Source organism: Amblyraja radiata, chromosome 4, assembly GCF_010909765.2.
Source record: "Amblyraja radiata isolate CabotCenter1 chromosome 4, sAmbRad1.1.pri, whole genome shotgun sequence".
NCBI lineage: Eukaryota > Metazoa > Chordata > Chondrichthyes > Rajiformes > Rajidae > Amblyraja > Amblyraja radiata.
In genome coordinates this window covers 80,211,851-80,237,005 of record NC_045959.1, presented here as the reverse complement: position 1 = coordinate 80,237,005, position 25,155 = coordinate 80,211,851, and the positions used below count along the sequence as shown (strand labels likewise).

The 25,155-nt window shown below is 40.6% G+C and overlaps 1 protein-coding gene across 5 annotated transcripts in view; it reads left to right on the top strand.

The window, feature by feature from the left end:
• The window catches only part of pde7a (phosphodiesterase 7A), a 115,388-nt gene that overhangs the window by 83,282 nt on the left and 6,951 nt on the right, over window positions 1-25,155 (top strand). For all 5 annotated transcript variants that reach the window (XM_033019806.1, XM_033019808.1, XM_033019807.1 and 2 more), the window contains 4 exons: window positions 5,253-5,348; window positions 8,747-8,847; window positions 14,391-14,522; window positions 22,523-22,614. In XM_033019806.1, coding sequence (XP_032875697.1) covers window positions 5,253-5,348; window positions 8,747-8,847; window positions 14,391-14,522; window positions 22,523-22,614 — 421 coding nt within the window. The remainder of the gene's footprint in view (window positions 1-5,252; window positions 5,349-8,746; window positions 8,848-14,390; window positions 14,523-22,522; window positions 22,615-25,155) is intronic.

Sequence of the window (25,155 nt, the reverse complement as noted above, 5' to 3'; positions counted from 1 at the left end):
CAGGTGAACCTCTGCTGCACCTGGAAAGACTGCTTGGGTCCTTGAATGGAGTCAAGGGGGGAGGTAAAGCAACAAGTGTAGCATTTCTTGCGGTTGCAAGGGAAAGTGCCCAGAGAGGGGGTGGGAAGGGACGAATTGACCAGGGAGTTACGGAGGGAGCGGTCTCTGCGGACAACAGACAGGGGAGGAGATAGGAAAATGTGGCAAGTGGTGGGATCACGTTGGAGGTGGCGAAAATGTCGGAGGATTATTTGTTGTATGTGGTAGAAAAGGGGAAAGTAAGGACTCCATCCCCTACTTCCAATTCCTCCATCTATGTCACATGTGCACCGAGGATGAGGTGTTCCAAACCAGGGCATCGGAGATGTCCTCATTCTTCAGGGAACAGGGGTTCCCCTCTTCTACCATAGATGAGGCTTGTCCCACTCGTCACAAGGGCAGAGTCCCCCTTGTCCTCACCTTCCACCTTATCAGCCGTCATATACAACAAATAATCCTCCGACATTTTCGCCACCTCTAAGTCTGAAGAAGGGTTTCGACCCGAAACGTTGCCTATTTCCTTCGCTCCATAGATGCTGCCTCACCCGCTGAGTTTCTCCAGCATTTTCGTCTACCTTCGATTTTCCAGCATCTGCAGTTCCTTCATAAACAAAAGTATGGTTAGCTGAAGTAATTACATTTGGTATGTCCTGAGGGCTGCAACATGCCCAGGTGGAAGAAGAGCTACAGTACATCCTTGAGCAACATAGTGAAAGCACAAAATATTTGAGTTGGGAGTGGGACAGAGTATTATATTAATAGACTACTTTAAGCTCGGAGTAATGGCAATTTTTGCAATGTCCAACCTTCCGTTGCCATTACTCCACGGATAGGTGGGAATGACTGTACGCAGACAAGCAAAAACAGATCTTCCAGTCATTATTTCCGGCTTAATTAGTTCTTTATTCAAGTAGTTGTACAGACAAAAAGGTGAATGTACCAGAACCTCTTTATTCTTATACAAATTGGAGCTTTACGTTCTAACTATCTGGTAAGAACTGTATTCTCTCCAAATCCCGTGGCTGGTCTGATCTGGCCACCCCTCCCCTGGTATGATATATGTAACGTGCATCTAAGTATCAAAAGCCCATCCCCAAGTGTTCATAATAATTCTGCTAGGAATATCTAGACAAAATAATATTAAATGCGAATATAAAAACAGTAACTAGCCTAGCATGAATGGCTCCTACACTCGTGGTTGCTCTTGCATCATGAAAGACATATTGCACAAAGTGGGAACCCAGTCTGTCTTTGGTTTCTTCAGTATAGAGACCACATTGAACTAAATAAAGTTTAATTTGGAGGATGTGTGGGGGAATTGCTGCTTCATCGATTTGGACCCCTGGATGGTGAGAAGGAAATTAATAAAAGGGTGGGTATCACACATCCTGTGGTTGCATGAAAAACCATTCCTATCCATGTACTTGTCCAAATGTCTTTTAAGTGTTATAGTACCTGCCTCAACTATCTCATATATCCTTCGCTCCACAGATGCTGTTGCACCCGCTGAGTTTCTCCAGCATTTTTGTCCCACTTCCTATCTCATATGGGAACTCGTTCCATATATCCACCACCCTCTGTATGAAAATCTTTCTAATCTCACCTTAATTAAACCCATGTTCTCTGGTTCTTGATTTTCCCTGCTCTGGGTGAAAGACTGTGCATTCACCCTATCTATTTCCCTCATGATGCTATACACCTCCATAAGATCACCCTTCATCCTCATGTACTCCAAGGAATAAAATCCTAGCCTGTTGAACCTGTCCTTATAGCTCGGGCTCTCGAGTCCTGGCAACATCCTTGTAAACCTCTGCACTCTTTCCAGCTTAAAAGTATGTTTCTCTCTCTCCTGATCCCTTACCTGGTCCTCCATCCACCACACATATTTGAACAAACTTTTTACCCCTTGCCCTGTCTGTTTCTGGTTCCATCTGCCATTCACCACTCCTTTAATAGCTCCCAATATCACCTTCCTCACTTGTTAAGATTCCAGCAATGGCAGCCTTTGTGTTCATGCTTATCATCTTCCAGCAGCTGCCTCCACAAAAAAAGCCAGGGAACTTCGCCCTTACCTTTCCAAATGCATGTAGATCCTGACTCTCAGAATTTCCTCCAGTAACTTTCCTACTAATATTAGGCTGAGTTAGGCTACAAGTGAGGAAGGTGATATCGGGAGCTATTAAAGGACGACAGATGGCATAATGGGCTAAGTGTTCGGCTGGCAACCTGAAGGTGGCCGGTTCGAATCCTGCTTGGAGTGCATACTGTCGTTGTGTCCTTGGGCAAGACACTTCACCTACCTTTGCCTGTGTGTGAGTGATTAAATGTGTGTGAGTGATTGGTGGTGGTGGAGGGGCCGTGGGCGCTGATTAGCTTCCGCTGATTAACTAATTAGCAGCCAGGCGCTGATTGGCTGATTTGCTTCCGCTGATTAGCAGCCATGGTGCTCACCACCACCAAGTGTGACTGAGGAGTGAATGAAGGGACTAGAGATGGAAATTAGCTACTAGCTACAATCTCGCATATTTACATGTAAATGTTCATTAATAACTTTGTTATTTTCCCTTTTGTGCGTTTTAAGCTGATGAGCAGCACCTCTTCCACAATGTGCACTCTGTGGATGGCATCACTGTTCATTTCCCTGAGTTCTCTTGCATCCATGTCTTATTCCACAGTGTATGTAGAGGATAAATATTTATTTAATACCTCTCCCATCTCATGTTGCCCCACACATGGATCACCTTGTTGAGCTTTAAAGAGACCTATTCTCTCTCAAGTTACTTATTTCCCATTAATATACTTGCAAAATCTCTTTGTATTCTCCTTTACCTTCTCTGCCAAGGCTCTCTTTTGTCCTCCTTTTGCCCTCCTAATTTCCCTCAAGTATGTTCCCACACCGTCAGTAAGAAGATATTCACTTGATCCAAGCTGCATGTACCTGACTGGTACCTCCTTTTTCTTGACCAGAATCGCTCTTGTCATCCAGGGTTCCGACTCACCCGTACCTGCACTTCACCCATACAGGAACATACAGGCCATGAACTCTCGCTAGTAAAAGCCTTTCATTTACCAGACGTCCCTCTATCTGCAAATAGCCTCCCCCAGTCGACTTCTAAGAGTTCCCATGCAATAACTTTTAAATTGAGCTTTCCCAAATTTAGGACTTCAGCATTTGGACCAGTGTACTTTCCATAACCAGTTTATGAAGGCGTGTTTTATAGAATTCTGTGATTTATCAGATACTTCCTTTTTTTTCTCCTTTGTTCCATTATTATCTGAATGGTGGCCGATTAGGAATATTATCTGAATGGTGGCCGATTAGGAAAAGGGGAGATGCAATGAGACCTGGATGTCATGGTACACCAGTTATTAAAAGTAGGCATGCAGGTGGAGCAGGCAGTGAAGAAAGCGAATGGTATGTTAGCATTTATAGCAAAAGGATTTGAGTATAAGAGCAGGGAGGTTCTACTGCAGTTGTACAGGGTCTTGGTGAGACCACACCTGGAGTATTGCGTACAGTTTTGGTCTCCTAATCTGAGGAAGTACATTCTTGCCATAGAGGGAGTACAGAGAAGGTTCACCAGACTGATTCCTGGGATGGCAGGACTTTCATATGAAGAAAGACTGGATAGACTCGGCTTGTACTCGCTAGAATTTAGAAAATTGAGGGGGGATCTTATAGAAACTTACAAAATTCTTAAGGGGTTGGACAGGCTAGATGCAGGAAGATTATTCCCGATGTTGGGGAAGTCCAGAACAAGGGGTCACAGTTTAAGGATAAGGGGGAAGTCTTTTAGGACCGAGATGAGAAAATCATTTTTTACACAGAGAGTGGTAAATCTGTGGAATTCTCTGCCACAGAAGGTAGTTGAGGCCAGTTCATTGGCTATATTTAAGAGGGAGTTAGATGTGGCTCTTGTGGCTAAAGGGATCAGGGGGTATGGAGAGAAGGCAGGTATGGGATACTGAGTTGGATGATCAGCCATGATCATATCGAATGGCGGTGCAGGCTCGAAGGGCCGAATGGCCTACTCCTGCACCTATTTTCTATGTTTCTAACCCTCATAATCTCTCAACATCCAAGGTTCTGTGCACCTATTACCCTTGGCTTTTACTCTTACAGGAACATATAGACCCTGAACCGTCACTATTTCTCTATGAATGTTTCCCACTGTGCAGATGTAGACTTACCTGCAAATAGATCCTGCCAGTTGCATTTCTCAGAATATGTCTAATTTTAATGAAATTTTCCCCTCTCAAATTTAAGATCTTTGTTCCTGGTTCATCCCTATCTTTTTTCATACTGCTTTGAAATATACAGAGTTAGGTTGCTATGTCCAAAATGCTCCCCCACTGACACTCATTTCACTAAATTAGGGTTCCCAAGATATAGAAAAAGCAAAACTCATTTACAATTAGAATTACAGAATGTCTAAAGAAATTAATATTTAATCTTTGTTAATTTTTGACTCAACATTGACAAAGTTGAAATGACATGATCTAAGAATATCCTCCAGCAGCCGCTGAATGAGCAAAAACGCATAAATAAATGGAAATATTCTCTTGAAAAAAGTGCATACCTATTCCAAATTCATTCTTGAAGGCCTTAATTAAACAAGAACATCATAGTTAACAACATTTATAAGCATCTATTGAACGGAATACAATTTGTATATTTTTTTTAATTCTATTAATTTGTTATGAAATTGGATTCATAGAAAATATTATTAATTGCAGGTTTTACCAGTAAAAAAATAACAAGATATAATTTTAATATTGACATAGAACCACGGAATTTCCTTGTATTGCATAAACTGGAGAGAGGAGATAAACTATTAAGTTGCAGCGGGTTTTACAAATTCAGTGCGAAATAACGCAAAACTGATCTGAGAAAATAGTTGTAGATTATTTGCAGTGAAACTCCCTTGATCATTCATGCTGAAATGTATCATTGCGCTAATTGTGTACTATTATTTTGGAGCAGGTTTTTTATAGTGATTTTATTTTGTTTCAAATTAAGTTATTTTCATTCTCCAAAATGCAAACTATTTAAGCATTAAAAGCAGTTAATGCTTTGAGAATATTATTTAGTCATTATGGTCTGGAGTGCTCAAATTATAGAGTGTATTATTATTGTTAAAAGTTTTTTAAATGTGCAACAGTGAAATTAGTATGAAAAATCACAATAATGTTAACTTTTTCTACATTTACAGGAAATAGTCTAGTTACTTTGGCCTTTCATCTGTTTAAATACCATGGACTTATAGAGCATTTCAAATTAGATTTGGTTAAACTACGTCGATTTTTAGGTAAGTAACTATTTGTTTTTACCAGATTTTTCTACTTGATAACTGTATAACATTAGAATCCTAGAAAGTACACCATTGGAAGCCATTTGGCCCATTGCCCATCTCTGCTCCTAATGGAACAATCCTGTCAAATTCCATACTCTTGCCCTTTCTCGGCATTCCTGAAAATTACTTCTGATTCTAATCATTCCAGTCTTACAAAAAGCGAGTTCCGGATCTGCAGGAAAAGACCTTTGTTGTATTTGTTGTATATCTTTTTCATGATAGTTTAAATCTTTAGCTCTTTGAACTTACTAATGGGAACAATTTCCTTCTTTCAATCATGTGTAAACCCGTCATGATCTTGGACACCTTTATCCCATCTCTTCTTTGCTTCGAGAAGAACCCAGCTGCTCCAGTCTAACCTTGAAGCTGACTTCCCTCAACACTTGTAACCATTCTAGTATTTATTTTCTACATCATTTTCTAAATTCCTCAGAGCCTTTTTAAAAGTTGGTTACCAAAATTGGATGACAATTCCCTTGTGATGAACCAACAAGCTATATGTTACTTAACAACCTTTTGCCTTTCCACTTTAGTTCATAAATAATTTTCTCTTTTTGCTAAATGGCTTTTAGAATTGTGCTATCGGTGTATTTTCTCTTCCTTTTTCATCCAAAGTGATTGGCGTCACACTTTTTTTGAGTTAAATATCATGTGCTCATTGTGTCCTCTTGCAGTCTGTTATCCTTCACACTGTTTATCATATTTCCAAGCTACATGTCATTTGGATATTTTACTCTGGAGACTCATGTTTGGTCTTAATTGATATCAAAAAAGATATGGTCCTTGCACCAAGCACTCTGGATCATCAGTAACTGTAATCTAAACAAGATCACTACTTTCTGCCTTAAAGTCAATTTCCCATCTGTGTTGCCACTGACCCTTTATTCCATAATCCTCAACTTTGTTAACCAATCTTTTGCATATTTTATCAAAAGCCCTCTGAATGTGATGTCTGTTGTATTCTCTTTTAAAAATGAAAAATTACTTGAATTAATTGGAAACTGCTTGACATTAACAAACCGCTATTGGGGTTTTGTTATTAGCTGCCACTTTTAAATTACTATTATTGTTCTTCCCCTTAATATTAGATTTTATAATCTTCCCCACAAATACGTAGCCCAGATCATCACGCAAACCATCCTCCCTTCCATTGATTCCATCTACACTTTAAATTGCCTCGGCAAGGCCGCCACCATAATCAAGGACCAGTCCTGGTCACTCCTCCTTCTCCCCTCTACCATCAGGCAAGAGGTATGAAAGTTTAAAAATGCATACCTCCAGATTCGGGGGAAAGTTTCTTTCCAGCTGTTATCAGGCAACTGAACGGTCCTCTCATCAGCTGGAGTGCAGTCCACATCATTGGAATCTTTTTAACTATCTTTAATCAGACTTTTATCTTGCACTAAATGTTGTACTAGATAAAGTACCTTTATCTGTGGACGGTTTGATTGTATTCATGTGTAGTCTGACTGGATAGCAAGCAAATAAAAGAGTTTCACTGTACCTCTGCACACATGGTAATAATAAACTAAAGTAAATTGGACTGACCTATTGCCATCATATATCATATCAGCTGTGTCCTTGCAACAAGGGATTGGCACTATCTAACCTGCTAGCACCTCCTGTATTGAGGGAGGGTTGTAAGACTTTGGTAAGCCCCTTTTGCAAATTCCAGCTCCACCTCCCTCAGCAAGATAGGGTATATTGCATTTGGACCAGGAACACAGATAGACCAGTCATTTAGTATTGCAGCTATGTCCTCTGCCACTATCCTTGGATGAACTTATTCATTCATGATGTCTTTATCCCAGGTTAATTCCAGCCCTTTCTTCTTCCTGTTTACATGCATGTGGAAGACCTTTGGATTTCTGTTTTACATTAAAGCACATTCTCCTCTTGTATCTTCTCTTTGCCCATCTTATTTTTCCTTTCACTTTTCTAACTGCGTGATTTTACTTGATGCTCATTTTAATTCTTTCGTTTTTTAAACCCTCCCCAACCACACCCATGAGGTCATTGGTCCCACTCCTGTTCAGATTCAACATCCACCTTCAACCGGACTTTTTTGCTCAGAATTATTCCAGTGCACAATAGTTAAAACCTTCTTGTGTTCAGGCATGCACTAATATGCCTGTTTTTGCTTTATTACCACAGGATTGTAGCATTTTAGTAAACCAGAAATTGCTTTCATGAAGCCCTTTTTGTCTTCCTCCTGATACTGATAATTTTGATTTCTAGCCTATCCTCCTTGCTTAATGAACTCTCTACTGTGTCTCGATGCTGTTTTGTTTTTCCTGTCACCATGACTGTCATATCACTGAATCGCCTCTGATTGCTGTATGAATTGAGATGGAGGAATTATGCTTAATCTTTTTGTTCACTCGGAAGACTATAAGGAATATAGAATCTCTGGTTATTGTACGTTCAAATCTGAGCTTGTAAATTGAGATCTAGAGCAAGAGAAGGTGTAGAGTGGAGTGAACTTGAAGAGAGACTTGCAAATAAGAATATTGAAGTCACTATATTTGTGAATTGGACTCTAGCAGGTAAGGAACACTTACAATACTTCATTAAATCAGAGGAATTATATTTTAGATGAATTGGAGCTATAAAGACTAAAACGAAAAGTGCTGTGTGCAGGAAAATTAATTATTATTTGAGTGGAATGCAACTAGTGATATCTGTCAAATTGCTCCCCTTTGGAAATTTGAATGGTGGATTGTGTTTGTGCTGATGTGATGTCAATATCCAATGCACATTGAATGATATTAGAATATTGTTAGAAAAAATACATCACTTTATACCTAACTCTTGACCTCGCCAGCACTCCTCAAAGTTTCCTTGATCTTGTTCTTGACTAAGCTGATCCAACCTTCTTTCCTGGGGACCTATGACTGTGACTTCCTCAATCTCTATCCCCATCGCATCTCTGTTCATGAAAGGAGCACCTGTTCTTTAGAGTTTTCCTTTTACATTGCTGCAGTGATCAAGTGCACAAAGATCTGAAGGACTTCTCGGCAGAGCCTGATGCTTTGGACCTGAATTTTGTTGTGACAGCCTTATGATTAAAATGGTCATTGGATGACCGTAAAATTACTCTTTTGCACATCACCACTTGCAGCAGTAAATGTAAATAATAATACAAGAATTTGGTAATGTCTTCAACATAAGATTTCAATTTGAGAATGATGATAATTTATTAGAACTCAAATTGAAATTAAAAATTAGTTCGCAAATATTCAAGGAATTGTCTCTTGGAGAAATATAAAATTGTCTCTTGGAGTATTAAAATATTTCCAGATATTTTTTACCCAAGTTGTAAATGGTCAAATCAACTTTTTCTTTTTATGCAGTTATGGTTCAGGAGGACTACCACCGTAACAACCCTTATCACAATGCAGTACATGCTGCTGATGTAACTCAGGCCATGCACTGTTACCTGAAGGAAGCAAAGGTAAAATAAAATAAGTTACCCATAGGTTTTGAAATACAGTTGTTTAGAAATATGTTGACAATAGCAAGAAATGATTCGTATTCAACAAATAACCAGGTGCTATCTTTTTATATGAAAAATGATAAACACAATGTTTCAAGTCTATGAGATGAAAGGCATCAATATTAAACACTAGATAGTCACAAAAAGCTGGAGTAACTCAATGGGACAGGCAGCAAAAACTCCTGATGTTGAATATTTCCAATATTTTTGTTTTATTTCAGATTTTAAATATATTAAGTAGTTTGTCTTTGTGTAATCCATTTTACAGTGAAACTAATAGGTTAACTTTATATTAGCTTGGGGAATAACCAAAAATATATATAAAGACGATAAAACCTACATATCTGCCATTCTGGGAAATGGGACAAAATATATAAAATGCCTCAAAATGAATTTGCAATATAATGTTATTGTACCTGTATAAGAGAATAATTAACATTTTAGTAAATGTTTCCACCAATTATTTCCATTATATGTAGAGTCTTACCCACATATCTCACTCAATTCCAATGTATAAATGTTTTTCTTACTGCAGACTCTATACAATCGATTATAAAACTCCCCATTCATGCGTTGTTTGATATAAAGTCTTCAAGTGAACGGAGTAGATCAGGAATTAGGATGGTGCATTGTTATTTGCAAGGCACACGTAACCATGTACAGATTACTGGCACTGTGACTAAGTGTACAGTTATTAGAAGAATAACACTGGTGGGAGTGAGGTCATGTTAATGTATATAATCTCACTAATACTAGCTCTAAGTAGTACTTTGCAATTGTCAAGTATGCAATTACAAATATGTCTTTAATGTATAATTAAATAACTTGAAACCATGGGTGAGTGGGTACTATGTGTTAGGTTGGAATAATCTGTCGGAGACAAATACCATGTAGTCTTGTATCCCGCAACTGAAATAATAACGGAAAATAAAGGAAATACTCAGCAGGTCAGGTATCATTTGTGGAGCGAGAAACTGAGCTAAGTTCAATGACCTTTTATTCAAACTTGGAAATGGAATGAAAAAAACAGAATTAAAAATACAAATGTAGATGGGAGGAGAACAAATTGAGTCTTTGGAAGAATGGAAAGTGTACAGAATTAAAAATACAAATGTAGATGGGCGGAGAACACATTGAGTCTTTGGAAGAATGGAAAGTGTAATGAAAAAGGGATAACAAAATAAAAAATAGAATAAAAATACATTTTGTTAATTTTATGCCGAGTAAAATATCTATTAAGATATGTTTGCATTTCCTCTCTGGTATCAGTTCAATGTAGATGCTATAAACTCTTACTGTTTTATATTTGGTTTTTCTCACTAAATCATTAGCAATAGATCCTCTCATTGTGTCATTGAGTATAGAAGTTGGGATGTAATGTTAAAATTGTACAAGGCATTGGTGAGACCAATTCTGGAGTATGGTGTACAATTTTGGTCGCCCAATTATAGGAAGGATGTCAACAAAATAGAGAGAGTACAGAGGAGATTTACTAGAATGTTGCCTGGGTTTCAGCAACTAAGTTAGAGAAAGGTTGAATAAGTTAGGTCTTTATTCTCTGGAGCGCAGAAGGTTAAGGGGGGACTTGATAGAGGTCTTTAAAATGATGAGAGGGATAGACAGAGTTGACGTGGACAAGCTTTTCCCATTGAGAGTAGGGAAGATTCAAACAAGAGGACATGACTTCAGAATTAAGGGACAGAAGTTTAGGGGTAACATGAGGGGGAACTTCTTTACTCAGAAGTGGTAGCTGTGTGGAATGAGCTTCCAGTGGAAGTGGTGGAGGCAGGTTCGATTTTATCATTTAAAAATAAATTGGATAGGTATATGGATGGGAAAGGAATGGAGGGTTATGGTCTGAGTGCAGGTAGATGGGACTAGGGGAAAATAATTGTTCGGCACGGACTTGTAGGGCCGAGATGGCCTGTTTCCGTGCTGTAATTGTTATATGGTTATTCAAAATCTAAAAATGTATTTTTGAATTCTATAAATCTTTGTTGAAAAAAATCTAACCTTGAGAAAAAAATGTGTGTAAATGTTGGTTATATGTGTATTCATAAAATGTACTGCACAGGCAAATAGTATGTAACGCCATAAACATTGCATGGCCCATTTCCTCGATTTACTTTTATTCAATTGTGGCAGGAAATGGAAATGGGATGAGCGGAAGAAACATTATTGCTGAAAGGTTTAGCTTTCTTGACCTTTTGGAGGTAGATTAACACAATGATCATCTTTACAGATACTTAAGTGGTGATTGCAGCATGTAGGCTATGTGTTATTTTGACCCTTTTTAATTCTAGTTTTAGCAAATTTTAGGTGTAGAAATATCTTCAGTTCTGTAAACCAGAATACATCTTTTAAAGTTGTCGCTGATGGTTTAGCCCTACTGCATCTAGTTCATCAATGTGTAAAACTTTGAAGGAAATGGACTGTACACATAAATTAAACTTTTGGAAGTAGAGAGGTAATTAAGATTTAGCGCACTTAGAAATGCCTTTACGTCGTGCTATACCAGAAGAAGAACCGAGGCTTACAAAGTTTTTATATTAACTTTTGTGTGAAATTAAGCATTTAGTTACTGTTATATATATTTCCTTCAATGAATTAAAATAAATTGTAACAAATCTTGTAGAAAATAGTCTTGTAATAATTTTAAAAAGGAATGCAACTTACCAACACTTAAAAGTGTAAATAGTTGATAGACACAAAAAGCTGGAGTAACTCAGCAGGACAGGCAGCATCTCTGGAGAGAAGGAATGGGTGACTTTTCGGGTCGATACCCTTCTTCAGACTGGTTAAGGATAAAGGAAACGAGAGATATAGACGGTGATGTGAAGAGATAAAGAACAATGAATGAAAGATGGAAAAAAAGTTACGATGATAAAGGAAACAGGCCATTGTAAGCTGTTTATAGGGTAAAAATGAGAAGCTAGAACGAATTAGGTGGGAGAGGGAGAAGGAATTCTGGGGCTAACTGAAATGAGAGAAATCAATATTCATACCACTGGGCTGTAAGCTGCCCAAGCGAAATACTGTATGAGATGCTGTTCCTCCAATTTGCATTTTGCCTCACTCTGACAATGGAGGAGACCGAGGACAGAAAGGTCTGTGTTGGAATGGGAAGGAGAATTAAAGTGTCCAGCAACCGGGGGATCAGGTTGGATTTCACGGGCTGAGCGAAGGTGTTCTGCAAAACGATCGCCCAGTCTTTGTTTGATCTTGCCAATGTATAAGTCCACATCTTGAACAATGGATACAGTAGATGAGGTTGCAGGAGGTACAAGTGAACCTCTGCCTAACCTGAAAGGACTGTCGGGGTCCCTGGACACAGTTGAGGGAGGAGGTATAGCAATAGGTGTTGCATCTTCTGCGGTTGAAGTGGAGGCCAATTCACTGGATGAATTTAAAAGAGTGTTAGATAGAGCTCTTGGGGCTAACAGAATCATTGGGGTATGGGGAGAAGATCACAACGAATGGCAGTGCAATCTCGAAGGGCCGAATGGCCGCCTCCTGCACCTATTTTCTATGTTGCAGGGGGGAGCTTCACAAATTGGGAGCATAAAGATGGAGTTAAAGGAGAAGCGAGTACAGGAAAAGTTACAAAAGACTCCCAAATTAATGGGAAGGAAAGTTCAAGAGGGATGAGGGTGAATACGCATCGTCTTTTACCCTGAGAAGAGAACCAGAGGACTCGGGTTTAAGGCAAGAGGGTAAAGATTTAATCGGAACCCGAGGGGCTACTTTCCCGCCCAGAAATGGTGGGCATGTGGAACAAGCTGCCCCAGGAGGTAGTTGAGGCTGGTACTATAACAACATTTAAAAGACACTTGAACAAGTACGTTTTCAAGAGAGAGGTAGATTTAGCTCTTAGGGCTAAGGATGTCAAGGGATATGGGGAAAAAAGCCGGAATGCGGTACTGATTTTGGATCATCAGCCATGATCATGTCAAATGGCGTTGCTGGCTCGAAGGGCCGAATGTCCTACTCCTGCACCTATTTTCTGTGCTTCTATGTACATGGATAGGGAAGGTTTAGAGGGATATGGATCAAACACTGGCAAATGGGACTAGCTTAGATGGGGCATCTTGGTCTGCATGGATGAGTTGGGCCGAATGGCCTGTTTTATTGTTGCATGACTTTTAAGTGAGGGGGAGGGGGAGGGGGTAGAGAGGGGGGGGGAGGGCATAGAGAGGGAGGGGTGGTAGAGAGGAAGGGGTGGTAGAAAGGGAGAGAGGGAAGGGGTGGTAGAGATGGAGGGGTGGTAAAGAGAGAGGGTGAGGGGCAGAGAGTAGGATGAGGAGCAGAGGGTGAGGGGGTGGAGAGGGAGGGTGAGGGGCAGAGAGGGAGGTTGAGGGGCAGAGAGGGAGGGTGTGGGGGTGGAGAGGGAGGGAGTAGAGAGGTAGAGGGAGGGGATTCTGATCTTATTTGATTGTGCACGTCGGGTTGATTGTATTTGTCGAAACGGTGGACTACGTGAAGGTTGCAATCTCCCACCCCTGTCCCATTGTGATGTAAATGAGATCCATTGTGATTGGATGTCCATGAGATGGCACTGTGACATCATTAATAGAAAGTGCTGCAAGAGTCTCCCACTGAAAAGCAGTTCATTTTTTTAAATAAACGATTAAAACTTTAAAAAACTTTGTTAATATTGGTTAGAATGCGACGGGAAGATGTTTATCCCGTAGGGGGGGAAATGTGAGTAGAATGTGTGAAAATGGGAAGGCTGTGGCCCAGCATTTGGAAGAAAATAAGAAATAACCAGATTGTTGCCAGATGATACACATATACATATCAGAAGAGTTTTAGTAATATAGATAGATGCTTATGGTAAAGTGAAGAAAGGAGCAGTGTATGTTTTCAAGCAGTTCAGAATGAACTATCACGAAGCAGAATCTAAACCAGAATTTATAAATAAAAATGCTTAATTAAATTCTCTGGATACTTTCAAGAGAGATCTAGATAGGGCTCTTAAAGATAGCTGAGTCAGGGGATATGGGGAGAAGGCAGGAACGGGGTACTGATTGGGGATGATCAGCCATGATCACATAGAATGGCGGTGCTGGCTCGAAGGGCCGAATGGCCTACTACTGCACCTATTGTCTATTAATGTCAGTTGGAGCAAAAAAAAAGATGCTGCCATGTACCAGCACTAATTTTTCCGACCATTTGAAATCGGGATGTGCAACAGTTTCATGTTTCAAGCTCTTTGATCTCTTAGCAAGGTAATGATGTAGTGACACTCACAATGGAGCAGTTCAAATCGGGCAGACATTTGTGAAACCATTTTTGCCTCGACATGTATGGATGCTGGAGATTGCTGACTAATTGACTACATGACTACAGTAAATGATGATGGTCTTGCTGACGATCTTTCACAGGATCCAGGCCAGCAAAGTCTTTGTTGTTTACGCTTAAATATTTATAAAATAGCAGAATTCAGCATTTCCATTTTTCGTTCTTCATGAATAAATTTGTGATTTCCTTTCTCTTCCAAGTTTGCAGCGTCTGTTTCGCCATGGGATATTCTGGTGGGTTTGCTGGCAGCTGCCACACATGACATGGATCACCCTGGTGTTAACCAGCCTTTCCTAATCAAAACCAGTCACCACCTAGCAAATTTATATAAGGTAGGTGTCGATCAACTTTGAAATTCATAGAAGAGCCACTCTTCTTTGCTTTACATTTTAAATAGGAGTAAATGAATTATATTGTATTCAATTTATTGTCATTATCTCATAATAGAGACAACAAAATGAATTTTCCTTACAGTCAAGTATCATAAAAATAAATAAATAATAAATAAAGCATATTAATATTTTAAAAAAGCACAAACACAGAATGGCATGGGGGGGGGGGGGGGAGGAGAGAGGATGCGACTCGAATAATAGTCACATCCTCCAGGAAGCGACTGAAGGACGGTATCCCCTTACCGTACCCTCTTCCCCCACATAAAGACATTAAAAAAAACAACAAAAACGTACTTCAACATAACAAAAAAACAAAAAGATAACGGACTGAAGGTGGTGGCAGCTAGCACCAGCGCCACCGGAAATACAATGCTGTATTTAGAAGAAATTATTGTTTAGAAATTGGACTTCATCCTTTATTGATACATACTATGAATTTCACGAAAACCCAATCCTTTACCCATGGATTCATGAACCAAAATGAAACCCAGCTCAATCTTGTGCAACTGGAAAAATCTCCACCAATAATAGGTGGTCACGGCCTAACGTCCATTATGGTTACCATGGCGCAAAGCAGCTGCAATGGAGATGAAGTAAAACAATCTTGCAAGTGTATGTGGAAGTCGTGTTGCAGAAAATAAAAGATGTGCCAGAGCTTTTTTTAGGGTGAGAGGGTGGCAAGCAAGACTCTGAGACCATTAGTAAAAGGGCCTGACAGCGCATGGCTACAGCAGAGGCAGGAGGAGTGGGTCGTTGATGATCTGAGGAGCAGAATGTGACATGCCACAACATCAAATCGCAAAAAGGCACTGCGCGAGATAAGGTTGGTGTGAGGGCATTTTGGAATAGAGGTCCTGCTTTAATAATGCTGATGTAGATATTGGCTAACTATTGGACCATCCTCACAAAATGCAGTAGTTTGTTTTGGCTGTGGAATCTGAGTGCAAGAAGCATAGTGGAGGCCACCTCCATACACTCAAGAATTTAGTGAAGCAAAAAGACAATGAATGACTTGCGCTTTGGATATCGTGCACTTCTTTGCAGGGTACTGATGGCAAAATCTACAGTTTTTAATTTTATTTTTATGGTGCAGGCAAGGCTTGCATTTACTGACATCTGTAATTCTGACATTCTTGAATTGCTAAGGTACTCCCAAAAGCTTTAGTTTAGCTTATTATTGTCACATGTACCAAGATGCAGTGAAAAGCTTTTGTTTGCATGCTTTCTAGTCAATGAAAAGACTATACATGAATACAATCAAGTTGTCCATAGATAAAGGGTACAACATTTAGTGCAAAGATATAACATTGACGTCTGATCGGCACCATTGAAATGTGTCTTCATTTAAGACAAATCATTGTGTACAGACATGTGATGTTGCTGTGGAAGCTACTCGCTTTTTATTAGATGCCATTGTGCATGTACTAGAGAGGTTACTGATTCAGTGCAACCACTTTGGCTACATTGAGTGTCCCAACACCTATTTGGTACGTTTAGTTTAAGCAGAAACTTTGGAACGAGCAGTGAGTATTGAAGCTGCCCAATCAGACTCTCAATGTCAGCGACGTGTCCCCTTAAATAGGCAGACAGTCAAGTGTAACAGAGTAGCACAATGTGCTCCAAGTTCTGTGAGTGTCCAATGAAAGATGCAGGTTATGCCCCAGAGCTCAGTTGAAAGTGAAGTTGGAAACATGGGTTTTGTGTCTGGTGATATTTGGTTGCCTGTTGCTGGAGAAATGTCAGAGGCAGTACAGTGAATTGCTGGTGGAGATTCTTTGCCAATAAAAATCTATAAATACACCTGGATACAGTTAAATTAAATGAAATAAATGCTTATACTTAATTGACTTTTAAATCTGATCAGTGACTTGTTTAGAAACTGTGCGGAGAAGACAAGTACACAAGGAGGAATTTGCATCAGCTGTTTAAGTTCCTGCCCTAATAGTTTGGAGATTCCTGGCATCATAAAATAATTAATTAAAGTATACGTGGAATACACAGCATGTTGTAAATTATGCATATTACTGTAAATTGTACATTCATCTTTGCCAATAATTCTTAAATTTGGAAATCAATAGTAACTATGAAGATAGTGCGCAAATAGCACCCTCTGGTGTAAGAGATAAATACCGAATCTATAGGAAAACTGGTGCTTCTGCCACATTACGTTATTCCTATTAAACAGTAAAAAGATCTCTTAACATCAGATTACCTCAACCAATATTATTGATTGTCTTCCTGGACACAACTAGAATTATATCTATAATATGAAATAATGTATAAACCTTTTATTTTAGTCTCGGAGAAAGATTCTTCCAATTTTATGAATGCTTGTGCTGAATTACAAAACGGCCTAATATAGCAAAACATGTAATTATTATGGATGAAATAATTCAAGGTTAAGAGGATAACAAAAGATAATTAAAGAGACTGGACAGGCATATGCTGAGATGTTATTTTAATGATTTAATTTTAAGTTTTGCACAAATTGGGATAAGCTGAAAACTTCATGTCAGTGACATGACGGAGTTCTTGAATATTTCTAGATAGTTTTTTTGTAACAATATAGTTTAGAAAAGTCATAATAGAAGTGGTTAATCAGTTAATGTAATACAAAAATGTCCTTGCAAAAGTTATCAGAGGCAACATGTAAAAAAATTTATCACCAATATACAAACATTATTTCCATTATATGAGGGGAAAATGGTTGGTCGGGAGCATTAAAAACTGATATTATAAATGAAAAAGAGGAATTTCTGTACATGTTGATTGATTATGATATATCGTTTATAATAGGAAGAGAATGATATGGTTGTCTGATTAATTTTGAAAGGATTGTTAAATCAGGGATAGGCCCTCTTTAAAATTCATGTATGGAAAATAACAGTAAGAAAGAAAATAATGACATGAAAGAGTGATAAATCTCCAGAATTAGATGGTTTCCAATCTAGGATTTAAAAATAAATCAACTGGCGTTCCTGTGGAAAAAAAACGAACAAAATTTGAAGCTTGGAGAACTGAAGGCAAATTATTGACCTTGTTTGGAAATTAGCTGAGCCCAGATAGGTATATCAGGCAGATTCTGCAATTGGCAGAATATGACGTCCTGTCTATCAAGGATCTGATTTGAGGCCACACAATTACTTTAATGTAGACAGAAAACCACAAGTCCTAGTTAATCAAAGATACAAGGATAAATGGCTCCATGAGCACTATCAATGTAAGATAAAATTATAAAGAGGTTATGGACAGGATTCTACTTGCCTGTCATAGAATCATAGAGTGATAGTGTGGAAACAGGCCCTTCGGCCCAAGTTGCCCACACATGTCCCAGCTACACTAGTCCCACCTGCCTGCGCTTGGTCCATATCCCTCCAAACTTGTCCTATCCATGTACCTGTCTAACTGTTTCTTAAACGATGGGATAGTCCCAGTCTCGACTTGTTCCATACACCCACCACCATTTGTGTGAAAAAGTTACCCCTCAGATTGCTATTACATCTTTTCCACTTCACCTTGAACCTATGTCCTCTGGTCCTCCATTCCCCTACTCTGGGCAAGAGATTCTGTGCATCTACCTGATCTATTCCTCTCATGATTTTTTACATCTCGATAAGATAACCCCTCATCCTCCTGCGCTCCAAGGAATAGAAACCCAGCCTACTCAATCTCTCAATTAATTTCCATCCTGCACTCAAATTCACTTGGACCATCTCTGACATCTCTCTACCGTTGCTAGATCTCAACGTCTCCTTCACAGAAAACAGACTATTGACCGACATCTACTACAAACCTACTGACTCCCATAGCTATCTTGACTACACTTCTTCCCACCCTGCTTCCTATAAAGATGCTATCCCCAGCTCCCAATTCATCCGTCTACACCGCATCTGTGCCCAGGATGAGGTGTTCCATACCAGGGCATTGGAGATGTCCTCATTCTTTAGGAAACGGGGGTTCCAATATTGATGAGGCTCTCACTAGGGTCTCCTCGATAACACGCAGCTCCACTCTACCTCCCCCCCCCCCCCCCTCCATTCATAACAAGGACAATTCATAACAATTCCACCCCATCAGCCATCGCATACAGCATATAATCCTCCAATAATTTCACCACCTCCAACGGGATCCCACTACTGGCCACATCTTCCCACCTCCACCCCTTTCTGCTTTCCGCAGAGAGTGCTCCCTCCGAAACTCCCTGGTCAACTCGTCCTTTCCCACCTAAACCACCCCCTCCCCACGTACTTTCCCCAGCAACAGCAGGAGATGCAACACCTGTCCCTTTACCTCCCCCCTCGACTCCAACCAAGGACCCAAACAGTCTTTCCAGGTGAGGCAGAGGTTCACTTGCACCACCTCCAACCTCATCTACTCTATCCGCTGTTCCAGATGTCAATTTCTCTACATCGGCGAGACCAAGCGCAGGCTCGGCAATCCATCTTAACCTTCCTGATCTCCCAGTGCCTCAGCACTTCAACTTCTCCTCCTATTCCCAATCTGACTGTTCTGTCCTGGGCCTCCTCCATTGTCAGAGTGAGGTCCAGCGCAAATTGGAGGAACAGCATTTCGTATTTTGCTTGGATAGTTTACACCTCAGCAGCATGAACATTGACTTCGCTAACTTCAGATAGCCCTTGCTTTCTCTCTCCATCCCCTTCCCAGTTCTCCCACTAATCTTACTGTCTCTTACTACTTTCTAGCTTTGTCCCGCCCCCTCACCTGACATCAGTCTGAAGAAGGATCTCAACCCGAAACGTCGCTCATTCCTTCTCTCGAGAGATGCTGCCTCACCCGTTGAGTTACTCCAGCATTTTGTGTCTACCTTCAATTTAAACCAGCATCTGCAATTTTTTCTTTCACTACTCAACCTCTCCCTATAGCTCAGACCCTCTAGTCCTGGCAACATCCTCGTAAATCTTCTCTCAACCCTTTGAAGCGTGACAATATCTTTCCTATAAAATGGTGCCCAAAACTGAACACAATACTCACCAATGCGGTCTCACCAATGTCTTATACAACTGCAACATGACCTCCCAACATCTATACTCGGTACTCTGACTGATGAAGGCCAATGTGCCAAGAGTCTTTTTGGCCACCTTATTTACCTGCGACTCGACCTTCGAGGAACCATGCATCTGCACTCCCAGATCCCTCTGTTCTACAACACTACCCAGAGGCCCACCATTTACTGTTTAGATCCTGTCCTTGTTTGAAGTCCCAAAATGCAAAAACTCACACTTCTCTGTATTAAATTCCATCAACCATTCCTCTGCCCACCTGGCCAATCGATCAAGATCCTGCTGCAATCTTTCACAACCATCTTCACTATCTGCAAAACCACCTACTTTTGTATCATCAGCAAACTTGCTAGTCTTGTCCTGTATGTTCTCATCCAAATCATTGATGTAGATCAGTGATTCCCAACCTGGGGCCATGGCAAATTTCAGGGGGGCCACAGAAAAAAATTGGGATTTTGGGGGCCACAGGTTCAATGAAAGGGGCCACAGAGCCACCAGTTGCCTCTTAAATTTCAGTTCTAATAAATTTAAATATTTTTGATGTTTGTGGAATAGAATAAAAGAGAATATATGTGCAATTAATAGATATTTTTATGGAAGGTATTATAATATTGAAGTACTTTTTTTCCGCTAATAATGTCAGGGGGGGGGCCACAGAAAAACTAAAAGATCCCAAGGGGGCCATGAGCTAAAAAAGGTTGGGAACCACTGATGTAGATGACAAACAATAACGGGCCCAGCACCAAACCCTGGGACACACCACTAGTCACAGGCATCCAGTCCGAGAACCAACCTTCCACATTCACCCTCTACTTTCTTCCATTAAGCCAATTTGCTATCCATTCAGCTATCTCTCCTTGGATCCCGTGTGATCTAACCTTCCAGAGCAGCCTACCTTGCAGAACCTTGTCGAATCCCTTTCTTGAATAGAGGCACAACATTTGCCACCCTCCAGTCTTCCCGCACCTCTTCTGTATTTAACCAGTTTTGGTCATTAAGATGGCTAAGATTGGTGGAACGGCCTACAAATTTCCAAACTGGCCAACTTTCACTGCTTGTTTACCAGCAAGGTCATTCTCCACCATTCAGCCATCCACTTCTGTACTCAAATTTCCTTCTACTTTTCCATCATCAGCAAACTTTTAAATTTGACATTTGGTCCTCTTGGTCAAATTGTTAGATTCTAAATGGCATTAGTCCGAATACCAACCCCACTCGTCAAAGTCTCCCACATTTTGCTTTTTGTTTGTAACCAGCCCCACATGTGAGGCTGCTAAGGAAGATGAGAGCACATGGCATCAAAGGCAGATACTAGCATGGATGGCAGAAGACAAAGAGTGGCAAAAAGGGGGCTTTTCCTTATTCGCTGCCAGTGACTAGCGGAGTTCCGCAGGGGTCGGTGCTGGGGCTGCTACTTTTCACGTATGTTAATGGTTTGGATGAGGGGATTGAAGACTTTGTGGCCAAGTTTGTGGGTGATTCGAAAATGAGTGGAGGAGCATGTAGTGTAGAGAAAGCAGGGACTCTGCAGAATGAATCGGACAGGTTGGGAGAGTGGGAAGAGGTGGCAGATAGAAAGTAGTGTAGCAAAGTGATGTCATGCATTTTGGCGTTAGAAATAAAGGTGTTGACTATTTTCTAAATGGGGAGAGAATCCAGAATTTTGATGTGCAAAGGGACTTGGGTCTGGTGTAGGATTCCCAAAAAGTTAACCTGCAAGTTAATTGGTAGTAAAGAAAACAATAGCCTTTATTTCAAGAGGGCTAGAATACAAAAACAGGGATGTAATGCTGAGGCTCTATAAGATCAGGCTGCATTTGGAGTATTGTGAGCAATTTTGGGCAGCATATCTGAGGAAGTATGTGCTGGCACTGGCGAGGGTCCAAAGGAGGTTTACAAGAATGATTCCAGGAAAAAGGACACAAAGGTGCTGGAGTAACCCAGCAAGTCAGGCAGCACCTCTGGAGAACATGGATAGGTGACGTTTTGGGTCAGGAGCCTTCTTCAGTATGATTGTGCGGGATGGGGGGGTGAGGGGATTAATCCATCTTAACCTAGGTGAGTTGTAATTGAAAGTTTCATAATCTAAATACTATATCTCCTTAATTATGCTAAAAAAAAAATCATGCTATTTAAAAATGGTCAGTTGCCATGTGTTTGCAGATATATTACCTCGCCACGTTACCTCTTGTACCCGCCACCCCCTCTAAATTATCAGACTCTTCCTCATTTAATTCTGCACAAGCGGAAATTTCCTCCAACTAAATAACTGATTGTTTTTAGACCCTTTTTTCCTATTCAACGATTCTATGCTTTGTTCTAGTAACTGTTTATAACTGGACCAGGATATTGGCAATGTTACTATGAAGCATCACAGAGTTGAACTTCCACACTATAATGTTGCCTGAAACGACCCCTCCTCAGCTTGTAAAGTTCTGAAGCCTTCAGTTATTTTGTTGCTGAACCTCCTGTGTTTGAACACTTCCCCATTGCACTCTTCAAACTTGAATATCATCCATATTATCTGTGAAACCTGTGCCTACTGACCTACTTTAGTTCCTGGTTAATCATTGGCTGGTTTCTTTAAAATCCTCAACTTTGAGTTCAAATTCATGCATGGTCCAGCCTTTCCATTTCTACAATACCCTTCAACCCTCTGACATATATCTATGTAATCTTATTCATCCTTAAATCTAATTATTCCATTATTGGCTGTGCTTTCAGGTTATATCACCTCAAGATCTGTAATTCTCTCCTTAAACTGATCCTCCACTCTATGTTTCTACCTTAAAGCACTCTTTAAATCTTGTCTGCGCCGAAGCTTTTCATAATCTATGCTAATATCTCCCATGTGACGGTGTCAGTTATAATTTAAATGGAAGCTGTTTTTGCAACTAATTATTTTTCCTTTGCTCTCAGAATACATCGGTGTTAGAAAACCATCACTGGAGGTCAGCAGTGTGCGTTCTTCATGAATCAAAATTATTTTCACATTTTTCAGTTGAGGAAAGGTGTGTATCTGATGGTTTCCTCAATATTATGCCTGCAGGTTGCAACTATATCTATTGCATGTCTGAAAATTAAAACAAATGCTATAATGTATAACTAATGATTCTTATTTTAAGCGGCTTTTGCTTTGGTTCTTTTTTCTAACTTGCGTGTTTCTACCTTTGTTGATGAGACAAAATATATATGTTTCCCTTAATCCAAGTTCCAATAAGCGAGTTTGGTATTCCGATTGCGCATGCCCAGGTCGTAGGTCACTCGCTATAAACATTGTCGGTAGCTGTGAATCTGCATGGGTGCAGACCTGCGTTTCATTCGTGGTCGGGGTCGGGCCCGGGTCTCTGGCTCTGCTGGTGCTGTTGAGTTGTTGCTGGGCTATCCCCGTCCCCTCCCGGGTGTCCCATCCCTGTCCTGGGGGTGGCCCTGGACTGGCGGGGCGGTGGCAGCCCCGGACTTGCAGCCGGCTCCCGGGGGGCCCGTTGGCTGCGTCTCTCGCCTTGTCCAGCGGCTGTCAGTTGGCCCCCTCGATGCCGGTGGTCATCGGCCGCTGTCCCGTCGGTCCGGGGCTGTCGGTTGGCCCGGCGGGGCAGGCGTAGTTGAGCTGGGGTTGGCGCATCTCCGCGCTGGCTGTGGGCCGCCGCTCCTCCAGGCTGCTGTCCCATCGGTCCGGGCGTCTCCGGCCGCCCCCTGGGTGGCGCCGGGTACCCAGGTTCAATCCTGGCTGCAGATGAGGCGCAGGTCTGTGTGCACGCAGCTGCCGAGAATGTCTCTCCCTCAGTCCAGTCTCCCCTCTCCCACTCGCATCAGCCCCCTCTATCTCGCTGTTACACCCTGCTCTCCCGCTACCTGGCACCCCCGTTCCTCAGTTTAAATATATTTTTACACGTAAATCATGAATAAAGATAAGAATTTATACACAGTTTATACAGTCAGCGTTTTGTTAGCTTTTTCTTTATAGTGAGTGACCTTTGACAAATCCTATGATTCCTTGCATTTTTAGGAATATCGAACTCGCTTATTGTTCCTGCATATTTCCTCAGCAGTGTGGAAATTTAAGAAATGCTTTTATTTTTCCACTGTTAACCTTTCACTAGTTTTTTAAAGGTACTTTTCAAATCGGTATTTTAAAAATCTAGATTACAATTCCACTCCTTGTCTGCACAGTGATTTTGTCAAGGTATTTGATGACATTGTCAAACATACTGGTTGTTCCTACTTTTACACGTCCAGATGATTCTAAATTATTTAGTACTACAGATTTAGCTTCTATATCTCTCTTTTTTAACTACTAGAATCATACAGCATGGGAAACGGATCCTCTTGGTCTAACTTGACCAAGCCAGCCAGTTTTGGTACTTATTTCCACTACTTCCTCTGGTAGCTCATTCCCAATATCCACCACCCTCTGGGTGAAAAAGTTTCCCCTCCGGTTCCTCTTTAAATCTTTAAACCCCCTCTCAGCTGAAGTCTATGCTCTCTAGTTCTGGATTTCCCCTAGGCTGGGAAAAAGACTCTGTGCCTTTACCCTATCTATCCACCTCATGATTTTATACACTTTTGTACAATCACCTTGTAGACTTCCGCACTTTAAGGAATAAAGTCCTAGCCTGTCCAATCTCTTCCTATTGCTCAGTCCCAGATCAAATCTGACAATATCATTGAAAATTTTCTCTGCACTCTCTCCAGCTTACTAGCATCTTTCTTGTAACACGGTGACGGAAACTCAATATAATATTCCAGGTGATGCCACGCCAATGTCTTGTACAACTGTAACATAATGTCCCAATTTTTATGCTCAATTCCCTGACTGATGAAGGCCTTTGTGCCAAAAGCCTTTTCACCACCTTGTCAACCTGCTATGTTGCTTTCAGATAACTATGCACTTGTACTCCTAGAGCCCTTTGCCCTACAACACCCCTACCATGCACTGTAAAGGTTTTGTCTAGGTTTGGTTTTGTAAAATGCTTCACCTCGCACTCATCTGAATTAAACTATTAGCTATTCCTTGGCCCACTTACCCAGATAATTAAGGTTCTGCTGTAATTCTTGATAACCATCTACGACACTTATTTTAGAGTAATCTGCAAAGTTAGTATCATGCGTTGTACATTCTCATTGGCTGTTAAATGTTCTGCTTCCTATGCCCTAAGCAGTAGAGTACTGTTTACTGGTATTTCCTCTCTCATTTTATTACAATTTAAAGCTCTTTAAGACCTAGCCCTTTTTCTAAAACTTTTAGTCACATGTCCAAATATCACTTGTGCAGCTCAGTTTTGTAACAATCTTATCTAGGAAAGAACTGCAGATACTGGTTTTAATCGAAGGTAGACAGCAAAATGCTGGAGAGAAGGAATGTGTGACGTTTTGGGTCGAGACCCTTCTCTCCAGAGATGCTGCCTGTCCCGCTGAATTACTCCAGCATTTTGTGTCTACCTTCAATTTGTAACAATCGTGTTGGTTCTATAAAGCATTTTATAATGTTTCATTGTAAAGTCGTGTTACGGTAACAAATCAAAACTCCATCATCAAAGATTGCTGCTTATGGT